Raw genomic sequence first — 25,085 nt, forward strand, 5'->3', positions numbered from 1 at the left:
ATAGAACACCAGTGGAGAGATCTCAAAATGGCAGTTTGGAGAAGGCACCCTTCAAATATCAGGAACCTGGAGCAGTTTGCCAAAGAAGAATGGTCTACAATTCCAGCAGAGCATTGTAAGAAACTCATTGATGGTTCTCGGAAGCGGTTGTTCGCAGTTATTTTGGCTAAAGGTTGTGCAACCAAGTATTAGGCTGAGGGTGCCAATACTTTTGTCTGGCCCATTTTTGGAGTTTTGTGTGAAATGATCAATGATTTGATTTTTGCTTGATTCTCTTTTGTGTTTTTTCCTTGCAAGCAAATTAAATGGAGATAATAATACCAAAGAATTTGTGATTGCAGTCATTCTCAGGAAGAAACTGAGTATTATCTGACAGAATTGCAGGGGTGCCAATACTTTTGGCCACCACTGTAGACCCCCCACAATGAATTTATCTAGATGTGTGGTGAGCACCTTGAACCCCCAAGAGCTTCAGAGAAAATTATAACGTTGACTTGTGAAAAGAATAAAAAAACACTTTTTTCCCACAAAAATGTTATTTTAGGTAAAAAAAAAAATATTTTCAAAGGGGTAACAGGAGAAAGTGAACCCCAAAATGTGCTGTGCAATTTCTCCTGAGCACGAAGATACCCCATATGTGGTTGAAAACTACTTTTGAGGCACTGTGCAAAGCTCAGAAGGGAAGAAGCGCCATATTGAAGTTCATATTTTGCTGGGTTGGTTTGACGGTGCCATGTCACATTGGCAGAGTTCCTAAGGTGCCAGAACAGCAGAACATCCATAAGAGACCCCATTTTACAAATTATACCTCTCAATGAATTTATTTAGGGTGCAGTGAGCATGTTGACACATGTGCCTCAGAATTTATACCATTGGGCAGTGAAGAAAAAATAATTACATTTTTGCCACAAAAATGTTTTAGTCCCAGATTTTACATTTTCATATGGAGAAATTGGTAAAAAATAGCACCAAAATTTGTCACACAATTTTTGCTGAAAGTAGAAATACCCCATATGTGGATGTGCAGTACTGCTCAGCCACACAGCGAGGCTCGTGAGGGACGGAGCGCTATTTGCCTCCTGTATGCAGATTTTCCTAGAATAATTTGCAGACTCCAAATACAGAGCCCTCAAGTGCTAGGAGAGCAGAAAAACCACCTTAAGTGACTCCATTTTGGAAATTATACCCCTTTGGTAATTTATCTACAGGTGTAGTGATGATTTGACTCCATGAGTGTTATGCAGAAACAAGCAGCAGTATATGTTGTTGAATGAAAATTGCAAATCTCCTATTGTAGTACCCAGTATGTTATGCCCAGCTCGTTCTTCTGGAGACATGCACCCGTAAATTAGGTGGGCTCTCATCGCTACAGAAATGGCAAACATGTAGATGCTAAATGTGGTTTAGGCACATTGTGGGGCTCAGAAGGGAGGGGCAGCATTTGGATTTGGGAGTGCAGAATTTGCTAAATCTCTTTTGGGGGGACGAAAAACCATAGCGCTTTTCCAGAGCCTTTGTGCTACCAGTAACGTGGAAGCCCCCTATATTTCAATTAACAGATGACGGACCTGAGTGGGGACTTGCTTTTGTTGTGGATTGAGTTGAATCTTTTATTGAGAACATTTTACGTAATGTTTGGGATCACATTTATCCTGCGCTTTGCGCTGAGCAATTACATCGGGGTTTCCAACTATATTTCCGATCTTCTGATCACCTGGTGGCGATCACGCGTGCACAGCTCCTGTGTGTGCGTGTGCGTATACAACCCCTGGCAAAAATTATGGAATCACCAGGCTCAGAGGATGTTCATTCAGTTGTTTAATGTTGTTGAAAAAAATCAGATCACAGACATGGCCCAAAACTAATGTCACTTCAAATGACAACTTTAGGGCTTTAAAAAACACTAAAAGAAATCAAGATTAAAAATGTGGTACTCAGTAAGGGTAATTTTTTTCAGACGAAGCAGGGGGAAAAAAATATGGAATCACTCAATTCTGAGGAAAAAATTATGGAATCATGAAAAACAAACACACAAAAGAACACTCCAATACATCACTAGTATTTTGTTGCACCACCTCTGGCTTTAACAACAGCTTGCAGTCTCTGAGGCATGGACTTAATGAGTGACAAACAGTACTCTTCATCAATCTGGCTCCAACTTCCTCTGATTGCTGTTTCCAGATCAGCTTTGCAGGTTGGAGCCTTGTCATGGACCATTTTCTTCAACTTCCATCAAAGATTTTCAATTGTATTGAGATTCGGACTATTTGCAGGCCATGACATTGACCTTATGTGTCTTCTTTTAAGGAATGTTTTCACAGTTTTTGCTCTATGGCAGGATGCATTATCATCTTGAAAAATGATGTCATCATCTCCAAACATCCTTTCAATTGATGGGATAAGAAAACTGTCCAAAATATCAATGTAAACTTGGGCAATTATTGAAGATGTAATGACAGCCATCACCCCAGTGCCTCTACCTGACATGCAGCCCCATACCATCAATGACTGTGGAAATTTGCATGTTCTCTTCATGCAGTCATCTTTATAAATCTCCTTGGAACGGCACCAAACAAAAGTTCCAGCATCATCACCTTGCCCAATGCAGATTCGCGATTCATCGCTGAATATGACTTTCATCCAGTTATCCACAGTCCACGATTGCTTTTCCTTAGCCCATTGTAACCTTGTTTTTTTCTGTTTAGGTGTTAATGATGGCTTATGTTTAGCTTTTCTGTATGTAAATCCCATTTCCTTTAGGCGGTTTCTTACAGTTCGGTCACAGACATTGACTCCAGTTTCCTCCCATTCGTTCCTCATTTGATCTGTTGTGCATTTCCTGTTTTGGAGACATATTGCTTTAAGTTTCCGGTCTTGACGCTTTGATGTCTTCCTTGGTCTACCAGTATGTTTGCCTTTAACAACCTTCCCATGTTGAATGTATTCGGTCCAGATTTTAGACACAGCTGACTGTGAACAACCAACATCTTTTGCAACATTGCGTGATGATTTACCTTCTTTTAAGAGTTTGATAATCCTCTCCTTTGTTTCAGTTGACATCTCTCGTGTTGGAGCCATGATTCATGTCAGTCCACTTGGTGCAACAGCTCTCCAAGGTGTGATCACTCCTTTTTAGATGCAGACTAACAAACAGATCTAATTTGATGCAGGTGTTAGTTTTGGAAATTAAAATTTACAGGGTGCTTCCATAATTTTTTCCTCACAATTGAGTGATTCCATAATTTTTTCCCTCTGCTTGGTCTGAAAAAAATTACCCTTACTGAGTACATTTTTAATCTTGATTTATTTTAGTGCTTCTTAAAGCCCTAAAGTTGCCATTTGAAATGACTTTAGTTTTGTGCCATGCTGGTGATCAGCTTTTTTTTCAACAACATTAAAAACTGATTGAACATCCTCTGAGCCCGGTGATTCCATAATTTTTGCCAGGGGTTGTACATACTTCATTGGTCGGAAAGTCCTTCCCTTCCATGACTTATAGATACGTCTAATGTTGTGAAGGGGTTAAGGATCTTCAACTAAGAGTAAAAACATCTAATTCACTTAAGGTGCATTATGTTTACCTTTTCTTTGTAATTATGTCCTTACGATTTAAATGTTTAATTTTAAGATACATATTGGGTAAACATGTCAAATGCTGGCAAGAGATAAGGAACGGTACACATAGAAGTCTGAGTCATCGTGTGCATATCATTCAGATATAAAATACTGTTCAGATGATGAGAACACATCTTTGACATCTTTCCTATATCTGAGAACTTATTTATGCCAACATAATTTATACCTTCAAACTAATGGATGACTACATTGATTCAATGAGATCATTGACGCACTCCACAAATCCATCCAGTTGTAACTTTCCGAGTCTGCAAAACATTCAACAGTTAGCTTATCATAATAGCTTTCCTAGAACACAAAACCATCTATTTAAAAAGTGACCCACTTTTTATCAACCCATCTATATTCCCTAGTGGAATTGTCACAAAAACCTGAAGGGAATCATGATGCCAGTAAAGTGAATGAGAATCCTGAAGTCTGCTTGTGACTTGCAGATTTGGTGCAGATTTCAACCTGCAGTGTGTGATTTCTTTCAGCGTTTTTTCACCCACTGACTTCAATAAAGTCAGTATAAAAAATGCAGCAAAAACGCAGGTCTAAAAATGATTGCGGATTTGCAGATTTTTTTGTAGCTTTTTACACAGAAGTGAATGCTATAGAGATAACCAATTCAGCCTCGGAGTCAGTACGAGAGTCAAAAGCCCCCGGGGCACATTCATACGGCAACTATTCTGTATGGTTTACAGGTGTATTAAACATTATAGTTAAGTGTGGTTGTTATTTGATTTTGCACGGCTTAGACCTCCCCCCCCCCTTCCTTCCTCGACATATAATAAAGTTGCGCCCTGTGAAGCTTATAGGACAGCTTTTTATGATTAAATTAATTTTAAAAAACAACGTAGATTCCCCACCCCCAATTTTTGTAACCAGCAAAGGTGACAAAGACAGCTGTGAACTAATACTATCAGCCTATAAAGGTCCATGGATATTGGTCCCTTCCCAGCCTAACAAGACCTGCCCAGCCCAGCTACACCAGGAGTGAAGGATCACATGGGATGATCCAATTTGGTACTTTGCCTTTGATCTTCCCCATTGCCCTGGTGCATGGGAAATCGGGGCAATGGGGCTTGGGGGTGACGTCAGCTGTGAATTGTCCAAAAATACAGTTAACATCAAATGCTGGTGTTAGTAATGGAGAGGGATCTATCAGACATCTCAATTACTAACCCAGTAAGTAAAAAGACAAAAAAAAGCCACAAAAATCTTTAGTTAAACAAACAGTCCTCCGCACTTTCCCTGGCTCACGTCGTTTTTTTCATTTATTTAATCTTAAAAAGCTGTCCAATAAGCTCCACAGGGTGCTCAGGTACCCAATTGAACTTTCTGTCTAAAGTTTTTTTCGAGTACCAGAACTTAACCCGAATCCCATTGAAATGTATGAAGATCCGAACTTTGGAGCTGGAAAATTTTCTCTCTCTCCTACTACTTCCCCCAAAACTCCGAACATTAAAACGGACATCCGGGAGAAGTCTGTGTTCGGAGTTCAGCACTGGACACCAAGTCTGGTACAAACCCCGAACTTTAAAGTTCCGGTCTCATCTTTATTCTGCGTGTTTCGCTCTATGTGTCTGTCATCTACCTCTTTAGCATTCAGAGATTTCTGCCGCTGCGTTTTTCCTGCCAAGAGATGCAGAAATTGAATGCAGAAATTTCTGCATACAAATAATACGTGTGCACAACCCTTACTCAAACATTTCAGGGAAGATAGTACCCAGCTGGCCTTTAAAAGACTACGCGTCGCAGGTGTCTAGTCCAAGAGGCGGGTCCCCACGTGCTCCTCCCAACTCGCCTAGACTAAGGTGATTACAGACTTGTCAATGTAAGGCAATGGGGCAAGGAGAGAAAAGCAGCGGTGATTCAGAGTAAAATGTACCTGACTGAAATAACACTATGTCAGGTTACACCCCTACCTTAATACATACCAAAGTCCTTAGACCATACCCTCCAATTATAGACCCCCTCTTCCCAGATTAGATGCCCTAATTAATGCAGATCTCAGGCCTAGCAAAGACAGGCTCACACAAGCGAATTTATATTTCAAGTACTGTGAAAAAAAACGGGACAGTACTACTACCAAGGTCATTCAGTTGGGCTGTTTAGAGGAACACTTTTTTTTCCGCTGACAATATTCATGTGAAAAAAAAAATCACAGAATGCAGTAGTTTATTCTGTATGTTGTGTCAGACTTGCCCATTCACTTCAATAGGTGAGCAGAAAGCAATGGATCCCATATGAAACATCGGTATAGCATCCGATTTTCATCGATGCATATCAAATCTTTGACTATTTATTGTCACTTGTCGTCCGTGTGCAATGTTTTTACACATCAACAATTTATAATTTACAAGAGCATTTACAGTTTCCTATGTTAAAGTTTTCTGGATTACACAGAATTATTTTTATATGCTAGTGTGAACCTGGCCTAACGAAGACCCCAAATAAAAAGCAAACCCAAGTACACTTTTAAGACAGACTCCAGACACTCTAAGAACTAAAATCCTCAAGTCTCCCAAAACAAATTTTACTCACTTAGCACCATTAATTCTACAGTACTTTACAGACATTATCGGCACTGTCCCCATTGGGGCTCACAATCTAAATTCCCTATCAGTATGTCTTTGGAAACTGGAGAACCCGGAGGAAACCCACACAAACATGTGGAGAATGTACAAGCGCCTTGCAGAGGATGTCCTTGGGTGATTTAAATACTTCAGCACAGAACACAAAAAAAACAAACACAGACCCAAAGAACAGGCCCAAAGAACAAGCTGCTTTAGATCACAGACTACAGGGCCTCACTTAGCACAGAGGTCTTTATTAACCCCTGCAGTGTCCTTGCCTTTGATGCGGGCTCGCTAGTCAAGATCGCATCTTTCCCAGCACGATGGCTGATTTTTTCAGCCATCATGTGCCGTTAACAGCTACGGGTGGGGTGGAGCAGAGCATCGACTGTGGCTGTTAACCTGTTAAATGCTGCTGTCAATCTCTGACAGCAGCTGTTAATATAGATGTATCTCAATAAATTAGAATATCAAAATGTTAATTTATTTCAGTTCTTCAATACAAAAAGTGAAACTCATTATATAGAGTCATTACAAACAGAGTGATCTATTTCAAGTGTTTATTTCTGTTAATGTTGATGATTATGGCTTACAGCCAATGAAAACACAAAAGTCATTATCTCAGTAAATTAGAATAATTAACAAAAAACACCTGAAAATGCTAAGCGTTTAAAAAGGTCCCTTAGTCTGTTTCAGTAGGCTCCACAATCATGGGGAAGACTGCTGACTTGACAGATGTCCAGAAGGCAGCCACTGACACACTCCACAAGGTCCCAGAGTCTGGAGGAAGAGTGGAGAGGCCACAATCCAAGCTGCTTGAGGTCTAGTGTGGAGTTTCCACAATCAGTGATGGCTTGGGGAGCCATGTCATCTGCTGGTGTAGGTCCACTGTGTTTTATCAAGACCAAAGTCAGTGCAGCCGTCTACCAGGAAATTTTAGAGCACTTCATGCTTCCATCTGCCGACAAGCTTTTTGAAGATGGAAATTTCATTCTCCAGCAGGACTTGGCACCTGTCCACACTGCCAAAAGTACCAATACCTGGTTTAAAAACAACAGTATCACTGTGCTTGATTGGCCAGCAAACTCGCCTGACCTTAACCCCATAGAGAATCTATGGAGTGTTGTCAAGAGGAAGATGAGACCCCAGACCCAACAATGCAGACGAGCTGAAGGCTGCAATCAAAGCAACCTGGGCTTCCATAACACCTCAGCAATGCCACAGGCTGATCGCCTCCATGCAGTAATTGATGCAAAAGGATCCCCGACCAAGTATTGAGTGCATTTACTGAACATACATTTAATTAGGCCAACATTTCATATTTTAAAAACATTTTTGAAGCTGTTAGGCTGTGTGCCCACTATGCTTTTTTAAGCGTTTCCGCAGAGGCAATTCCACTGCAGAAACGCTTAAAAAACGCTTGGTAGAAGGTCTGCCATGCTCCCCAATGATAATCCGCATGTGCTCTACTCCCCTCTTATCTCCTCCTCCCACAATCGTATACAAGATTTCTCCCCTGCTTCCCCCCTACTCTGGAACTCTCTACCCCAACATATCAGACTCTCGCCGACCGTGGAAACCTTCAAAAGGAACCTGAAGACCCACCTCTTCCGACAAGCCTACAACCTGCAATAAACACCACTGCACGACCAGCTCTACCCTCACCTACTGTATCCTCACCCATCCCTTGTAGACTGTGAGCCCTCGCGGGCAGGGTCCTCGCTCCTCCTGTACCAGTCGCTGACTCGTTTTGTTAAGATTATGTAAATGCTTTTGTTATGTATATCCCTATCACATGTAAAGCGCCATGGAATAAATGGCGCTATAATAATAAATAATAATAATAATAAATAATAATAATAATGTGCTGTGCACATGCTGCGGGAATTTCCGCTGCGGATTATCATTGCGGAAAAATCCGCAGCACTACCAATTATTTTGCGTAAGCGACGCATTTTCGCCGCCATTGACTTGAATTGGACTGCATGGAATCCGCATCACTGCATCTGTACATGCGGATTACATACGTTTCAATGTGCGGATGGTACTCGGGTTTGGAGAAGAGGAGACTCTCCTCTGGACCCGGGTACCATAGTACCTGTAAAAAAAAGAATAAAATAAAAAAAAAATATTATACTTACCTTCTGATGGCCCCAGGTGCCGGCAGCTCGCTGTGGACTCAAGGACCCGCCATTCATTTAGTCATGTGACGGGTCACGCGACCGCTGATGTCGGCAGGTCCTTTAGTCTACCGCGAGCTGCCAGCAAGCCGAGACAAGGACACCGGGGGCCATCAGAAGGTAAGTATATGTTTATTTTTTACCATTCTTTCGGTCAGTCTGAAGCCCCCTTTATAAATTCCACAGCTCCTCCCTCTGTGCACTTCGCAGACCACCTCCACTTTACACCTGCTCCAGATGCATGGATTTATATAGTGTGACCAAGTTGTCAAGCACTTTCCAAGTGATGCTACAATCGCTTGGAAGGAACTTGATAACCCGCATGCGGAAATGCATGTGAAAAAAGCTTCACACCCGTTTGTCCCTGGCAGGAAAAACGCATGTACAATCCGCATGCGTTTTTTCTGCCAGGGAGATGCAGAAACGCTCAGGAAAAAATCCGGAGCATTTCTGCATCGTGGGCACATAGCCTTATAAAGTATTCTAATTTACTGAGATAATGACTTGTGTTTTCATTGGCTGTAAGCCATAATCATCAACATTAACAGAAATAAACACTTGAAATAGATCACTCTGTTTGTAATGACTCTATATAGGAGTTTCACTTTTTGTATTGAACTGAAATAAATTAGCTTTGATGATATTCTAATTTAGTGAGATGCAACTGTATGACGTCAGGAAGCGCGTGATTCCACAGGATGGGTTGCCATGATAGCTGGAGGTCAGCTGAACACCTCCGTACTTGTCATGATGATTCTGTGAAAGCCAGCAATGCTGATGCCCTCACCCAGCCACATATCCCAAACAATTAAAACTGGCCTCGGAAAATGGTGACAGCCCAAAAAAAAATAATTTTATCTTTTTTTTTTTTTTTTGAAAGTGGTGAAAGGTGCCAGGTCCATTTTACCTTATAGTGAACGTGGTAAATGATGAACAAAAATGTGGAATTGCACTTTTTTTGCAATTCCAAAGCATTTGGAATTTTATTTCCCTCTTTCCAGTGCATCACATGATAAAATGAAGGATTTCATTCAAAAGTACAACTTGTACCGCAAAAAAAACAAGCTCGCATACGGCTGTGTCGAGGGAAAAATAAAGTTATGGCTCTTTGAAGAAAGGGAGGAAAAAAATGAAAAACAGGGTGGTGAAAGGGTTAATGATGACCCTTAACAATTCAGATCTCTTATCAGAGGCCCCCTCCTACTCAGAGACCACACAGCCACTACACAACCCTGGGTGAGAGCAGACCCCTCTTCCTTACTGCAGTCAGTCTGAAGCCCCCTTTATAAATTCCACAGCTCCTCCCTCTGTGCACTTCGCAGACCACCTCCACTTTACACCTGCTCCTGTGGACCCCCTAACCCTATACAGTATGCAGATCCCATATACTGGCTTATAACCTCCTCAGCTCCCCAGGAGACGGCCCTTTATTAGCTAAGCGCCGTCAGGAAACACGTGTAGTACTGAGCGGTGAGCGCAGCCTCTGATTGTCGGCCGCTCGGTGCCCGCGCACGACGTCGTGCTCGTGCACCACACCCGCGCTCACAGGACTGCCCGCCTGCTCTGCTGACCGCGACACCGGAAGACGCCTGAAGGCGATCACGTGACTAGCACTGAACGTCACTGAGTGACGTCATAGCCACAAGCAGCCCATTCACTCTGGCATTTTCTTCACATGTGGCCGTCTCCCACCCAGCACAACACTGCGCTTCCTGCTAACTCTACACTAGCTCCTCCCACCCAGGAGTCTGGTCACATGGGCGTGACGTCATCGAAGGTCCTTTAGCCTACTAGGATTTAACATCTACCGTGACTGGAGAGAACGGTGTGTACCGGGGGCAGGAGGACGCTGGGCGCCGTGTGAGGAGGATGCATGTGGGGTTTATAGAGCCTTCCCGTACCCGCTTCATGCTCTGGGAACAGCAGTGAACGGTGTGCAGCTCCATTGTCAGACGCTGGCCAGTGACCTCTGTTGCACTGCTATGAATGGGAGCACAGAGTAATCCTGTCTCTGTCATTGACTCTGCATAATAGCGCTCAAGAAGAGGGGGCAGATTTATAAAGCTCTGAACATGCTGTCGCCCATAGCCACCAATCACAGCACAGCTTTCAGTCTTCAGCTGCTGACTAGATATGTAAGCTATGCTGTGATTGGCTGCTGTCTCCCATAGCAACCATTCAGTTTTCAACAGCCGACTAAGACTGAAAGCCTTGCTGTGATAGGATGTGGTCGCCTGTAGCAACCAATTACAGCACAGCTTTCAGTTTTCAACAGCAGACTAAAAATGAAAGCTGTGCTGTGATTTGTTACTATAGGCAACAGTCAGTCTTTCCTGTAAAGGGGTTTTCCCATAAAGTTAACATTGATTAAAAACAGGCAGGGAAATGTTTTACCTCACAAAAAGAATCAGCTGTGATCCCCTGCTGTAATGTCTGTATACTCTTTTGCATCCTCCCCTGCCCAGGAGCTGTGGTATGATCAGACCATGTTCATGTATGGTCAGACACAGCCATTACACAGTACACAGCAGGGGCACATTTATAAGATTATCTCAGCACAGGAACATTTTATTTAAACACATCCGATTGTGGAAGTTATTATTATTCCAAGATCGATGGATTAAAATGTACTTTGTCCGTGGGAAAACCCCTTTAAGGGCTCTACCGTATTATAGGCCCCAGTGTGGTCCTATAAAGCACATGTCCGATTCTTTTTCCTTGGACAGAGTCTGTCTGAGGAATATATTGCAGCATGCACAACCTGCATCCACAATTAGGCCACGGCCCCACTATCCGTATTCGGTCAGTACTTTTTCTCAGGAGTGGGAGCCAAACCAGGAGTGGGTGATAAATGCAGAATTGGTGACTTGTTTCTATTATACCTTTTCTCTGATTGTTCCTCACCTGGTTTTTGCTCCCTCTCCTGAGAAAAAATACTGACCAAATACTGATAGTGGGGCTGCGGCCTTAGGATCGCACTCGCTCATGCAAGGCAATGAGTCCGTAGAAAACATTAGACTGCACTCGGATGACATCCAATTTTCATGGACTGAGAAGAATGGAGAAGATGCAGATTTTTTTTTTCTGTCTTCTCCACATCTGAGAAAATTAGATCACACTCTGATCAGTGTCATTTACATAATTATCTCAGATGAGATAATACGGTGGTGTGACCTCAGCCTTAGGCAGTTTCACAAATCAGCTTGTGATGACTGGGACGGGTCCAGCTTGTCATACATCCGGGGGCGATACATGTACGTCACCTCGTTCCAGACTTAAAACAAATGTCCATACACAACGTCCATTTGCCTTTCCTCGGCTTGTGAACCCGATACTGATACGAAGATGTTTGTTCAAATCAGAAAATTAGGGCATGTGCACACGATCAGGATTTGCTACGGTTTTGACACCGTGTATTTATGCAGCGACAAAACCGCAGCGTCCAGATGTTACAGCATAGTGGATGGGATTTCTAGAAATCCCATGTCCACCGTGTATCTCTGTGCACATGCGGGCTACCCACGGACATGTGGCACGTCTTTCAGATCCTCAGCATGTCAATTTCTCTTGCGGGTACACATGCAGATTTTCCTCATAGACTTGCATCAATGAGGAAAGTCCACATGTGGAAAAAAAAATTTGCGGCTGCTCATTTGCATAATGAGGGGGAATTGGTGCGGATGTTCTGCAGCGTCGGGACTGCAGTGGGAACATTCCCTTAAAGGCAAGCTCGTTGTACTGTACAGACTGACAGATCTGGGCAGTGATGTGTAGCTGACAAGTACTCAAATAGGACGTTCCCACCGTCTACAGCAGGTGCTCACTGCCATGGGGCACATGTTGGCGCGTAGTAATGTTATCATTGGGGTCTGTGTGTACCGCTATTTCTGCAAGTTCTACAGATTTTATTTTCCAAGCTTTTCCATTTAGGGGATGTGCCGAAGATTGCACTATGAAGATGCTTCATCACCACTGCCACTTATATGGCCGAATTCAGACTGACGTATTTCACGGTCCATTTCCAAACCAGTCTGACCTCTAGGCTGCCAGCCTGAATTTGCAATCGAAGGCCACGGTCACACGTTCAGTATTTTCCTCAGTATTTTACCTCAGTATGTGTAAGCCAAAACCAGGAGTGGGTGAGAAATGCTGAATTGGTGACGTGTTTCAATTACTGTCCCACTCCTGGTTTTGGCTTACACATACTGAGGTAAAAAAAAACTCACCAAATACTCAATGTGTGACTGTGGCCTTACAGGCACATATGGGGCTGTAAGTTCAGGCTAGGGGCCGTCCAATTTTTTTTCACAAACACATAGACTTTCATTGAGGAGTTTGATCCATAGCTAGTATCAAAATGGACATGCCCCCATTGCCCCCTCACGCCTCTTTTTTTTCTTTATATAAATATAAGGCCAAGTTACTAGGTTCAGTATTTGGTTAGTTTTTTACCTCAGTATTTGTAAGCCAAAACCAGGAGTGGGTGATAATACAGAAGTGGCGACGTGTTTCTATTATACTTTCCCTCTGATTGTTCCACTCCTGGTTTTGGCTTACAAATACTGAGGTAAAAAACTAACCAAATAGGCCACGTTTACACGTTCAGCATCTCAGACACTGGCCCAGATTCATCATTTGCAATGTTTTTAAGTCACTTTTGTTTTGCGGTATTCGCAGATGTTTTTTTTGCACGAAATTCTTCAAAATGGCTCACAATGTTCATGAATTTTGTGTAAAATAAGAAAAAAATGCTCTTACTTTTAGTCTATTACTTTTTTGTGTGACTTTTTAAAGTACAAAGTGGTAAATGCTTTAAAATGTCACACACTGGTCTTCAGTTGCGACAGAGTAAAAACTGCGCCAGAAATCTTTCTCCAGATAGCGACTAAAATGAGACATTTAGAAAAAGTGGCTTTTCAGGAATTGGTCAAAATATCGGGATAAACAAAGTTGTCGAGAACAAACCAGAAAAGACTTAAAAGAAAGACAACGCAAAAATTGGCACAAAAGTTTTGAGAATAAGGTGCAAATATTAAAGCCACCAATAAAGATCAAATCACTCGAGAAAAGTGGAGAAACACCAATGATGAATGAGGATCTTTTCTAAACAAACTACAGACATGAACAGCACCTAAGACTGTAATGGGTGCATGTTCTCACTATGAAAAACAAGGAGCCAAGTAAAGATGGCCGCTCTCTAATCTCATCCTTCCTGAGTTGATTGATATTCCTGAGAGCAGAGTACGACAATCCAAGATTTATGACCCATAGAAATCTGTCAGTCTTAGGCAAGGCTGTGGAGTTGGAGTCGATATAAATGTTTCCTAAAATGTAGACTGTTTCCTAAAATATATAATAAATTGGGTACAGTTGTACAGTTCAGAATGTGTTGTCATCAGGGCTTTGGAGTCTGTGAGCCAAACTGCCGACTCCTCAATTTCCATGACTACGACTTCGACTCCCTCATACATTTCTCATGTTTAAGTGATACATTTACTGTAGCACAGATTCATCTCAGCTAAAAGTCTAGACCCTTAGATCAGGAATAGGACAGACAATTATAGGACATTTCATAACTTTCCCAAATTCTTATGAAAAAAATATTCCCCACAAACTGCATTGAACTACTGTACCCAATTTATTACATATTTTAGGAGTCGGAGTCGGTCCATTTTATTCCGACTCCACGACTCTGACTCCACAGCCGTGTGTGCTGTAAATGTTTTCATAAGAATTTGGAAAAATTATGAAATGTCCTATAAACGTTTATGTTCCTGATCTAGGGATCTTGGCTTTTAGTTGAGATGAATCTGTGCTGCACTTTATGTAGACGCTCAGTAGTGAGGCCGTGCTGTGGAGTCGTCAGGAAATTGCGGAATCTGAGGTTTGACTTACAAACTCCACAGCCCTGCTTAGCAGGCCGGCAATTGTCCTATGAACAAGCAAAATGGGTGTTCTACACCAGGATAAAAATCATTGTAAGGCTGTGTGCCCACGATGCGTTTTTGGTGCGTATATTGGTGCGTATTTGCAGCGCATAAATGCTCCAGAAGCGCATTGCATACCTTATCCCATGACTTCCTATGACATTCTGCAAGTTCTGTGCACATGGTCCGTATTTTTTCTACGCAGATTTTACTCGCTGAAAAAATACGGACATGACTAATTCTTGTGCGTTTCTGCATGCGTATTTGCCTATACAATGCATTGGAAAAACACTTGGAAAATACGCGTCAAAAACGCATGTAAAAAACGCATGCTTTTTTCTGCCAAGGAGATGCAAAAATGCTCAGGAAAATTTCTGCTTCATTTCTGCATCGTGGGCACTAAGCCTTATTGGCAGCCCTTCCTCCTGTGTAAACAGATGGTCTCCTGCGGATAACCTAATAGGACCATCCTATTAACACGTATTGTTCATGTGGAAACTTTGGCTTCTTGTAGGCCAGTAAATGATGCTGATATATATTCGATTAGCTGGCATTTAGGCTATGTTCGAACATCATGGTTTTTCAGCGTTTTTTGATGCGTTTTTTTATGAAAATTTTCAGCTGCATTTTGCAGTACCAGCAAAGTCTATAAGATTGCAGAAATTTCTTGCACACATCATGTTTTTTTTTTCTTGTTCAGGATTTTGTGCTTTGTGTTTTTTCACCCACTAGAAGTAATGGGTGGTGAAAAAAATGCTGAAAAAATGCACCAAAAACTCAGGTGTCAAGTTTTCAGCGTTTTTTTTCAGGGTTTTTTGTGCATAAACCAGAATGAGATTTTTTTTTTCACTGAACTTTATGTACATGCATAACAGAGACAAAAGGACAGTGAAAAAAACGGTGAAAACACGCACCAAAAAAAAAAGCAAGAAAACAGCAACAAAAATCCTGAACAACCTCCTCGTAAGAGATCGGGTTTTTCTGCAGAAAATGAACGCAGATCTGCTCATGTAAAAAGGCCATTAGGCATTGCTGATTAGCTGGGATTTGCCATCTTATACTGTGTGGGATATGCTTACATTTTATGATCACCAGGGTCTGGGACCACAATCGTTCCAGAGAGTCAGTTGAATGAAGTGCATGTTTAGCCCGGCATCCCCCGGCACCCACCGCCTTATGACCGCACAGCCAGGAGAGGAGGGGTGCAGTTCTAGGCTGGTGCAACCTCCACTTCATTCTTTAGATTGTGGGGATCCCAGTCCCCAGCGATCATAAAGTGATGGCCAGTAGTGTAACTTGAAACTCATCATGGCTGATTCATCAAAGCTTTTTACGGTACATGGGGAGTTGTGCAAAAATGTTGCGAGTTTTGGCATTTTTTCACCAGTTTCATTCAGCTCTACCAAAATGGGTAGAGGCGAGACGAGAGTGTGGCTATGCCCACCCATCAAGTTCATGAAAAATGCCAGTGCTTTGTACGCTAGAAATGTTACTTCAGTCTCTTAATGAATTTGGCGCATTATTTTTCAGCAAGAGTGGCGTAAGGCTGTGTGCCCACTAGGCGTTCTTTAAGTGTTTCCGCAGCGGCAATTCCGCTGCAGAAACGCTTAAAAAACGCTTGGTAGAAGGTCTGCCATGTTCCCCAATGATAATCCGCATGTGCTATGCACATGCTGCGGAAATTTCCGCTGCGGATTATCATTGCGGAAAAATCCGCAGCATTACCAATTATTTTGCCGAAGCTCGGCGTTTTCGCCGCCATTGACTTGCATTGGAACGCATGTCATCCGCATCACTGCATCTGTACATTCGGATAACTTGCGTTTCAATGTGCGGATGCTACCCGGGTTTGGAGAAGAGGAGACTCTCCTCCAGACTTGGGTACCATAGTGCCTGTAAAAAAAAAAAAAAAAAAAGAATAAAATATACATTATACTTACCTTCTGATGGCCCCTGGTGTCCTTGTCCTGGCTTGCCGGCAGCTCGCGGTAGACTAAAGGACCTGCGGTGACGTCATGTGACAGGTCACGCGACCGCTGACGTCGTGTGACCCGTCACATGACTAAATGACGTCATGGCAGGTCCTTTTAGTCTACCGCGAGCTGCCGGCAAGCCAGGACTAGGACACCAGGGGCCATCAGAAGGTAAGTGTAATATTTATTTGCATGGATTTATATAGTGTGACCAAGTTGACTAGCACTTTCCAAGTGATGCTAAAATCGCTTAGAAAGTTCTTGACAACCCGCATGCGGAAATGCATGTGAAGAACGCTTCACATCCGCATGTCCCTGGCAGGAAAAACGCGGATTGTATATGCATGTACAATCCGCATGTGTTTTTTCTGCCAGGGAGATGCAGAAACGCTCAAGAAAAATCCGGAGCATTTCTGCATCATGGGCACATAGCCTAACTCAATTGTATGCCATGTCAGTCTTGGTGAATAAGCCCCATAGGCCCCCATGGAAAATCTCTCAACTATCACAGATCTATAAGAGAATTGATCTCATAAGATCAAGGAACCTTTTTATCTTCTCCACCCCCCAGACTCCAGGGCCCTGGTGCTACTGCTACCCCTGCACTCAGTATAGCTATGCCACTGTAGATGTCATATCCAAGCAAAATCCCACCACTGCATAAGATAGCAATAAGCTTTTTTTAAAAAAAAAATGCTCTGTACATAGTGTTCAATTTGCTAGAGCATGACAGATACCCATGAAGTAATGTACATAAATGATATTTGTATGAGTAAAAGCAATGGCTGGATTTAGGGTATGGCAAGTCTAAAGGTGCATTTGCACTGGCCGACCACAGCCGTTAAGGCCGATCAGCGGGCATTTAATAGCCAGTTTAGACTGGCTGACTGCACTTCCATGCGCACAGAACTATCGGTAATAGATCATTCTGTGCTCACAGAACTCATCATTGCTCTCGGCAGCACAGGTCCTGTTACCCAGCCAGATGTGCTGCCGGGAATAGTTTTGCAAAACACTTGTTCTTCGTACGTCCACTAGTCTGTTTACAGAATCCAGTAATCGGCAAGTGATCATTCTTAGTAATTCCCGATTATCGGCCATTGTAAGTGCACCCTGACAACTAGTTTCATTGAGTCTATACACTCCATAGTGTGAGCTAATAGCTCCCATTGAACGCTCTGGTATCTGTACACAGTGGTGTCCATTGAGTGCAGTATTGGTCCTCCCATCACCTCCCTGCGCACACCTTGATGTGAATGGTATTCCAGCAGGGGGTGTGTTTATTGTCTGCATACCTGTACACTTTCCTGTGTAAGGTGCCCTTCACAGCCTCACCTCTGCTGCTTCTGTAGTGTCTGCATTTAGTCTGGCATTTAGTAATTCATGCAATCTTCTTTCTATTCCAGTGCCTATATATGATCTCCAGACAAAGCTCCTCATATTGTAGACTCTTGGAGAACAAGCCTTCAGCACAGAGATGGTAACGTAGTCTTCATGTCCCCCTGTCCATTCCTGCATAGCCTGTTTTACAAGCTTTAGCAATGATTTCAGCTGTATTGATATTGTTGAATATGTTATAATCACAGTTATTTGTTTGATGGTAACTTTAGAATTTTCGGCTTTGTTTAATGTTTCAAGCTTTTTTTAAACTTGGTTTATTAGGAAATATTTTCTATTGCAAGGATGTCCTACATCAGGTTGCTGGTCAGTTGTGGCCTCCAGTGTTTCCTTCATAGCTGTAATGCAGAGGGCCCATCGTGTCGTCTTTTCTTATTGTATGTTTGTTCCTATGCTACATTTACCTAGTGCATGAGACCGACAGGCAGGTCACACAGGGTAACAGTGACGTGTGTGATTGCAGGAGACCTCTGACTCTCGTGTGACCCTATCCTAGGTATCAGTGGACATGTGAAGGATTAGGCCACTGTTCATATGTTATACACATTTACCTTTTGCTTAGTACAGAAATGCTGGAGATGCATTTATCACAAGAATGGTCCCATAGTTTTCTTTAGCTTTGTCACATCAGCCATTAGGTTTTGTGATTTGTAAAGTTGAGCAAATTGATTCTAAGGAAATAGAATTTCCAAACATTCTAGAAAATCCAAATTTTGGAGAATTCTCTTTGTGTAAATTGAGCAAAATGTTGGCCTGTCAGTCAGCATCTTTGCTGGATCTCTATTGACTGGGAAGGGATTGAGAGACAATATAATATGATGCTCACTTTGCTACTCACTTATCCCTGCTGATGAAGCTCCCTAAATTAAGGAGAACCACCGAATGATAGGTCCAATACAACAAAAGCAATTAATTAAATACCTTTATTAAAGTTGTGGTTGAAGTGACACTACATGCACAAGGAAAGCCGCATTACAGTAATCCTACAGTCATGTTACAATATATGCTGGACTATAGAATATGTTGATGAAGTAGGATAGGTAAATACGTCCTGACGAAGGACGTGTGTCCGAAACGCGCGTCGGGGCTACGCCGCTTGGTGCCATTTACACACACTGGACTACTGTGCAGGTAGATACTCTCTATGATCTGAGTTATACGTTGATTCTTTGATTATTACATGGATGGGCATGGGGTACATGTACTGTTAATGATATGGAGTACATAGGAATTCTCCTCTCCATACTGTCAAGTATATACATATATATATGATCTGGCCATTCATATGTTATCTTTAGTTGCCTATTTGGTGATCTAAGCCCTTTTTGCCCCCTCCCTTCCATTTATTGTATTTACCTATCCTACTTCATCAACATATTCTATAGTCCAGCATATATTGTAACATGACTGTAGGATTACTGTAATGCGGCTTTCCTTGTGCATGTAGTGTCACTTCAACCACAACTTTAATAAAGGTATTTAATTAATTGCTTTTGTTGTATTGGACCTATCATTCGGTGGTTCTCCTTAATTATGTGTCTTACCGAATGGTCTGCCATTCCACATTGGTCCATATAATAAGTACACGATTATTTACCGGCCTGTTGATTTGCGGGTCTGAATATGGTCAGTGTCTTATACTGCTACATTCAGTGTTGTATATATCTGATGAAGCTCCCTGCCTGGTCCTCCTTCCCAAGACAGCCTCTCCGGCTCTGGTTTCCGTTTCACCATTTTCCAGTGCCTCTTACGCCGGCTAGGCTTCAATGCATGTCCTGACATCATGTCGGTCATTGCCCCATGCCGTCACATAATGATATTGTAAAGTGCGTTGAGTCCTATCCCGCGCCAGAAGTGCAAGTGAAGAGGAGACCAGAGCTAGGGCCCTCAAGAAGATAGCGGAGGACTGGAGGGGATCTGCAGGTACAGGTGAGCGGTGACTGGAGGGGATCTGCAGGGACAGGTGAGGGGTGACTGGAGGGGATCTGCAGGGACAGGTGAGGGGTGACTGGAGGGGATCTGCAGGGACAGGCGAGGGATGACTGGAGGGGATCTGCGGGGACAGGTGAGGGGTGACTGGAGGGGATCTGCGGGGCCAGGTGAGGGATGACTGGAGGGGATCTGCAGGGACAGGTGAGGGGTTGGGAGACCGCAGATCATAATAAACAGCTTTTTATACATAACAATCGGGGTACGTTTGATTTGCATAAAATAAATTCAATATGAGTCCAATTTCATGGCCCAAGTCAAGTGTATTTGACTTTTGATACTTTTGCTCATCCCTAGCAATTTATTTATCAGTCAAGGTGAGAAAAAAAAAAGAGTATACGTAAATTTGTGATTACACCTTCATATAGACCCTGTGCATTTTGGCCTATAATACGGTGGCCCACATAGTCTTTGATATGGCACCATGTGTAACTAAGAGTTTCAATCTGACAGCGCCATTTAAATGGAAGGCGCTGTTCCCATTGGCCCCCAGTGACACGATCGCAGGGGACCTGCGGATTACAATGGCAGTCGGGGGCCTGCTGAAGGCCCCTATCACTGTCATCTCAGTCCTGTAAAGCTCAGCCATAAGCGACCAAGATTCTCATTGTGAAGCCATGTTCACACGTTCAGTATTTGGTCAGTTTTTTACCTCAGTATTTGTAAGCCAAAACCAGGAGTGGGTGATAATACAGAAGTGGTGAGGTGTTTCTATTATACTTTTCCTCTGATTGTTCCACTCCTGATTTTGGCTTACAAATACTGACCAAATACTGAGGGGAAAAACTCACCAAATACTGATAGTGTGACCATGGCCTTATACTGTGGTATTGCTGTACATAGTACAAGCAAATGTAATGTCAAATAATCTTCTTTTTCCCCAGTTAAAAAAATAATTAAAGAATAAAAACATATTTAGTATCACTGCGTCCATAAAAGTTCAAAGTAATAATATAATTCAAATAATTTTTATTTATATAGCGCCAACATATTCACTTTACAATTAAGCGGGGACATGAACAGACAATAAATTCAATATAAGGTGAGACAGTTTATACAGTTACATCAGGAGTGAGGTCCCTGCTTGCAAGCTTATCATCTACAAGGAAATGGGGGGACACAATAGGTAAAAAGTGCTTGTTATAAGCAAAGAAAAGTGCTTGTTATAAGCACTATCAGAATATGGAATTAATTAACCTCTACAGGAAACATTGTAAAGAGAAAAAAAAGCAAAATGCCAGAATTGCATGTTTTGTCATTTCAGCTCCCTAAAAAAATGTAATAATAAGCAATCAACGCATCGTATACGTGAAACTGGTGCCCACAAAAAGAATGTCATCTCCTATGCCTTGCTGTTTGCCTCCAATAGGCATACACTGCCGAAAATTATGCACAACAGCACACTGCATCATTATAGTCAATGGCCTATCGGCTCATATGCCCCCGTCCTGTTTTTTGGAGGGGTGGGGGATTGGATGTAAACCCTGACAGAGCCACTGAACATAGGGAAAAATGCAATGTGAATTGGCCCTTACTCAATTCAGTGGAGGAAAAATGCTACAAAACTCTCAGGGATAGGATGAGAAGAAATTTGCTGTGGTATTTTACTAATGCAAACAAACTGGCTAATATACACTGCCTATAGAGCCTGCGGGCAGTTTTCTTGTTGTCCTATCTGGTCAGGCTGGTGTATCAGATGTCCGGCTGGAGCAGCTACAAGCCAATGTCTAGCTACTGCCAATTTACACTTTGATAACAACAGTTGATTAGATGAAATGAGATGAAAGAAGCCACCGGACAGGTCATTGATATGTGAAGCCGCCATTGTCATATTCTCAGCTTGTTAATGTAGATGTGGAAAGACAAAAGTGACCAAATCTGCATAGAATCTGTTTCTGCTCCATGATCATCCACCTCCCACGCCGTCATGTCTGGAGAGATTAGCTTGTCTATTGTTAGTGATAGTCATTTTTTTTCTCCTGTGATCTTTGGCCCCCATACACACTAAAGTCAGCCAAACCCTCCAATATCTGTGGGATCCTCCGACATACTAATGTGTATGGGGCCTCCTGACTCTCCACCAACAGGTAATGTTGGGGAAGAGAAGGATCCAAAGTAGTGATGACCGAGCGTGTTCGTTTAACCCTTTAAACGGGCACTCTCGGGTACTCACCAAGTAGTTTCGGCGTGCTCGGCATTTCAGTAACAGCCAGCTATCCCTGCATGTGTCACAGCTGTCTAACAGGTGTGACACATGCAGCCACGGCTGCTGTTACTGAAATGCCGAGCACGCCGAAACTACTCGAAAGTACCTGAGTGTGCTCGTTTAAAGGGTTATAGATTTCAGCTCAGTCACTTAAAAAAAAATTTGAATGGTTGTTAAAGTGCCCCCCTCTTTTAGCAGTAACTTTTTGAAGTAGATTGCATTTCAGAAGTCCTCACAAAACCGCAAAGCGCCTCCTATTGGTGGGTAGACACATGCTAACAGAGACTAAGCTTTTATTAAAGGGATTATCCGGTTATAACTTCCTGTCCTCTAATGGCTTTGCTCTGGGTTAAAATAATAAAATCATCTGTTACTCGCCTTTCACGGGTCTAGCACTGCCTCTCCGGTCCATATTTAGTGGCAGTAGCAGTGATGTCATGACTACATCGCACATCACCCTCAGCAGCTTTACCGATGCAGACGTCAAGAACCGCTGCACTTGGTGATTGGCTGCAGCAGTGATGTGTACTCTAGTAGTGACGTCACTACTGCAGCCAGTAAACACAGTCTGAAGCAGCGACATAGAGGCAGTGCTGGACCCGGGGAGGGCGAGTAATAGCTGATTTGATTATTTTATTTTAGGACAGGAAGTTATAACCGGTTCGGCCCTTTTACTTTACATTTGTAGACTATGTCCTGTGTACGCATCGTATCCAGTGAGCACCATTTACCCATAGTATATTAAAAGTTCATACCCCCTTCAGTGACAAATGCTGGGTCAGGATGCACCTTTTTTATACCTAGAATACCTTAGTCAGCTGCTTTTCTTTACAAAGGATTACCATTTACCTTGTATACAATGGCAGCCTGTTTCTGACATGTACCGTTGATTCCCCATACAGCGACATGTTGCCTTTTTCCATAGGGAATTGCCCCTGACATACCCCTCAGTCAGGGGTCATACCCATTTGCCAGAGTAATGGCAGTCATGTAAGCTGCCACTCATTTTCCACCAAAACCTATATGACTAAAGCATTAAGCGGCATCTTTTAACATTCTGACAGTAGTGACATTTGTTTTTTTTTTTACCATTTTTTCGCTGACTTACAGGCATAGGATGTATTTTTGACCTGTTGCCAGTTCTGATATACCAAGCACATGTGCTCCGTAACCAGTACCTGTGCACCTGGTGATTGTAAGATCTGGGACATATCAAGAAATACCTCATCATTAAAGTATATGCACACAACGTCTTTTTCAAGCTTTTTCTGTCTGGAACCTGCCTAAGACAACTATAAAAGTCCATTACAAGGAATGAACATAATGCACATCTATGTAAGAGCGACTTTCTGTGCACATCATATGTCACTTCTCTTAAGCACTTCAGGCTTCGAAAGCGACCAAAAGAAGTAGAGCTTGTTCATTCTTTGGGTGGTCTCCACTTGTAAGCCACTCGCTATTTAAAGTTCAAATTGCAAAAAAAAAGACACTGATGACGGAGTCAGAAAAACGACGACACTTCAGAAAAATACATCGCTACATTTTCCTGAAGCATCTTTGCCTTGGAAAATCGACCGGTAGGCCGGCTTGTAAAAGATGCCATGTTCACACATCACTAAGGTGACACCACCAGCAAGAGAAAAAATCTATGGTAGTTGGTTTATATGGTGATGATCATACATACAAGTACTAAATGTGAGGGAAATTTTATTACCACCGGTCTGGACAATACTCGCTATATCTGATCATAAAGTGCTGCAGAACAATGTTTATAATATCATACAAGGTAACGCAGAGCTGCATAGGTGCTTGGGGCCATGAGAAAAGAATGTCAGGATTTTTCTTTTTGCCTCCATCATCGGTAGCATAACAAAGACAAACAGGTATCGCTAAGAAAAGCTTTTTCCCTGACCTTGTACTTGCCACCGTCTTTACTTCACCTTGCTCCTGACCTTCTGTAACTCATCAGCCCTTGTGTTGACATAAGTAATCTCGTCCTTCATCAGTCCATATTTGCATTTGTTCATTGTTGTAAGGGACACACTTCTCAAGATAACGTTTCCTTGTTCATTAGTACACAGCAATGTTCTCCTTCCGTTGAAGGCAGCATGTAATGGCTGTGAAGTATGTAATTCAGTGTAAGGCAAGAGCTCTCAGCTTTGTAGAACATTCACTGGAAGCCCTACAAGTGTTCCCAGTATTTATGTATTTAAGATTACTGTTTATTTTCGCATTATTAAAGGAGTTGTCCCCTTTCAGCAAACTTACCTATGGGCTTAGTTTTCTGTAAAAAAAAAAAATAATAATAATAATCATACTAATCTCAACCTGAGCCGATGAGCTCACTGATTGGCTGCAGCACTGTTGACGTGACTTTACTGTTGCAGCCCATCAGCAGAGACTTGGGTATCGGCGAAGAAACAAAGCTGGATCCAAGGAGAAACCATAGTGAAATTTGGCGGCTATATGTAAACCATGCTTGACCTAACTCTGTGTATTTCTACTGGTTCCAGTAACGGTGGGGCTGAAAGTGAGTCATGTACTTGTGCATCATTCTGATGATGTTCAATATCTTTTTGTATCCCTTTCCTGTGTTATACAGTTCAAATGCATTTTCCCGTAGATCCGTTGACAATTCTTTTGCTTTCCCCATGACTCACAATCCAGAAATGTCAGTGGCTGGATGAACGATGCAAGAGTCTTTCCCAGAAACTCACTCAGCTTTTATGCACACACACTGATTACAAGCAAACAGGTCACAGGGGAGGATGTTACCTTTAGTAGCCATTCCAACCCATTTGTGTCAAATTATGTGAATGTTATCAAAATCACCAGGGTATGTGAACTTTTGATCAGGGTCATTTGGATGTTTTTGGTTGTCATTAAGATTTAAAAAGAGAAAACACAGTAGTTTGACAATAAATGGCTTCACCCAACCAATAACCATGAGTGGAGAAAAAGTTTTTTGGTTTTCATTCATATTCTTGGAAAAAGGTCAAGAAAGCAAAAATTCTGCCGGGGTATGTAAACTTTTGACCACAACTGTATGTGTGTTTTGGATCATTGAAATGTTGGAAAAGTGCAAGTCTTCCAAGGGCAAGGAGTGATGGTAGCATCTTTCCTTTCATTATAGAGCAGTACATCTGCGAATTCAAGATATCGTCAATGAAATGTATCTCCGCGACACCAGCACCACTCATGCAGCCCTACATAAG

At 42.4% G+C, this 25,085-nt stretch overlaps 1 protein-coding gene across 3 annotated transcripts in view; it reads left to right on the forward strand.

Annotated features, from left to right (window-relative positions):
• Positions 1-9,909: 9,909 nt before the first annotated feature.
• The window catches only part of TMEM161B (transmembrane protein 161B), a 57,127-nt gene continuing 41,951 nt past the window's right edge, over positions 9,910-25,085 (forward strand). For 2 of the 3 annotated variants that reach the window (XR_012320133.1, XM_073678892.1), the window contains exons 1-2: positions 9,910-10,202; positions 17,684-17,757. Coding sequence is in view for 2 of the 3 variants with exons in the window: in XM_073678892.1 (XP_073534993.1) it covers positions 17,755-17,757 (3 nt within the window). In the remaining variant the exon portion in view is untranslated. Of the gene's footprint in view, positions 10,203-17,535; positions 17,589-17,683; positions 17,758-25,085 lie in introns of those variants that run through there. The other variant, XM_073678905.1, reaches the window with a different exon arrangement.

Source organism: Phyllobates terribilis, unplaced genomic scaffold (genome assembly GCF_046119375.1).
Source record: "Phyllobates terribilis strain yellow unplaced genomic scaffold, ASM4611937v1 Scaffold_1__5_contigs__length_1240528914, whole genome shotgun sequence".
Taxonomy (NCBI): Eukaryota; Metazoa; Chordata; class Amphibia; order Anura; family Dendrobatidae; genus Phyllobates; species Phyllobates terribilis.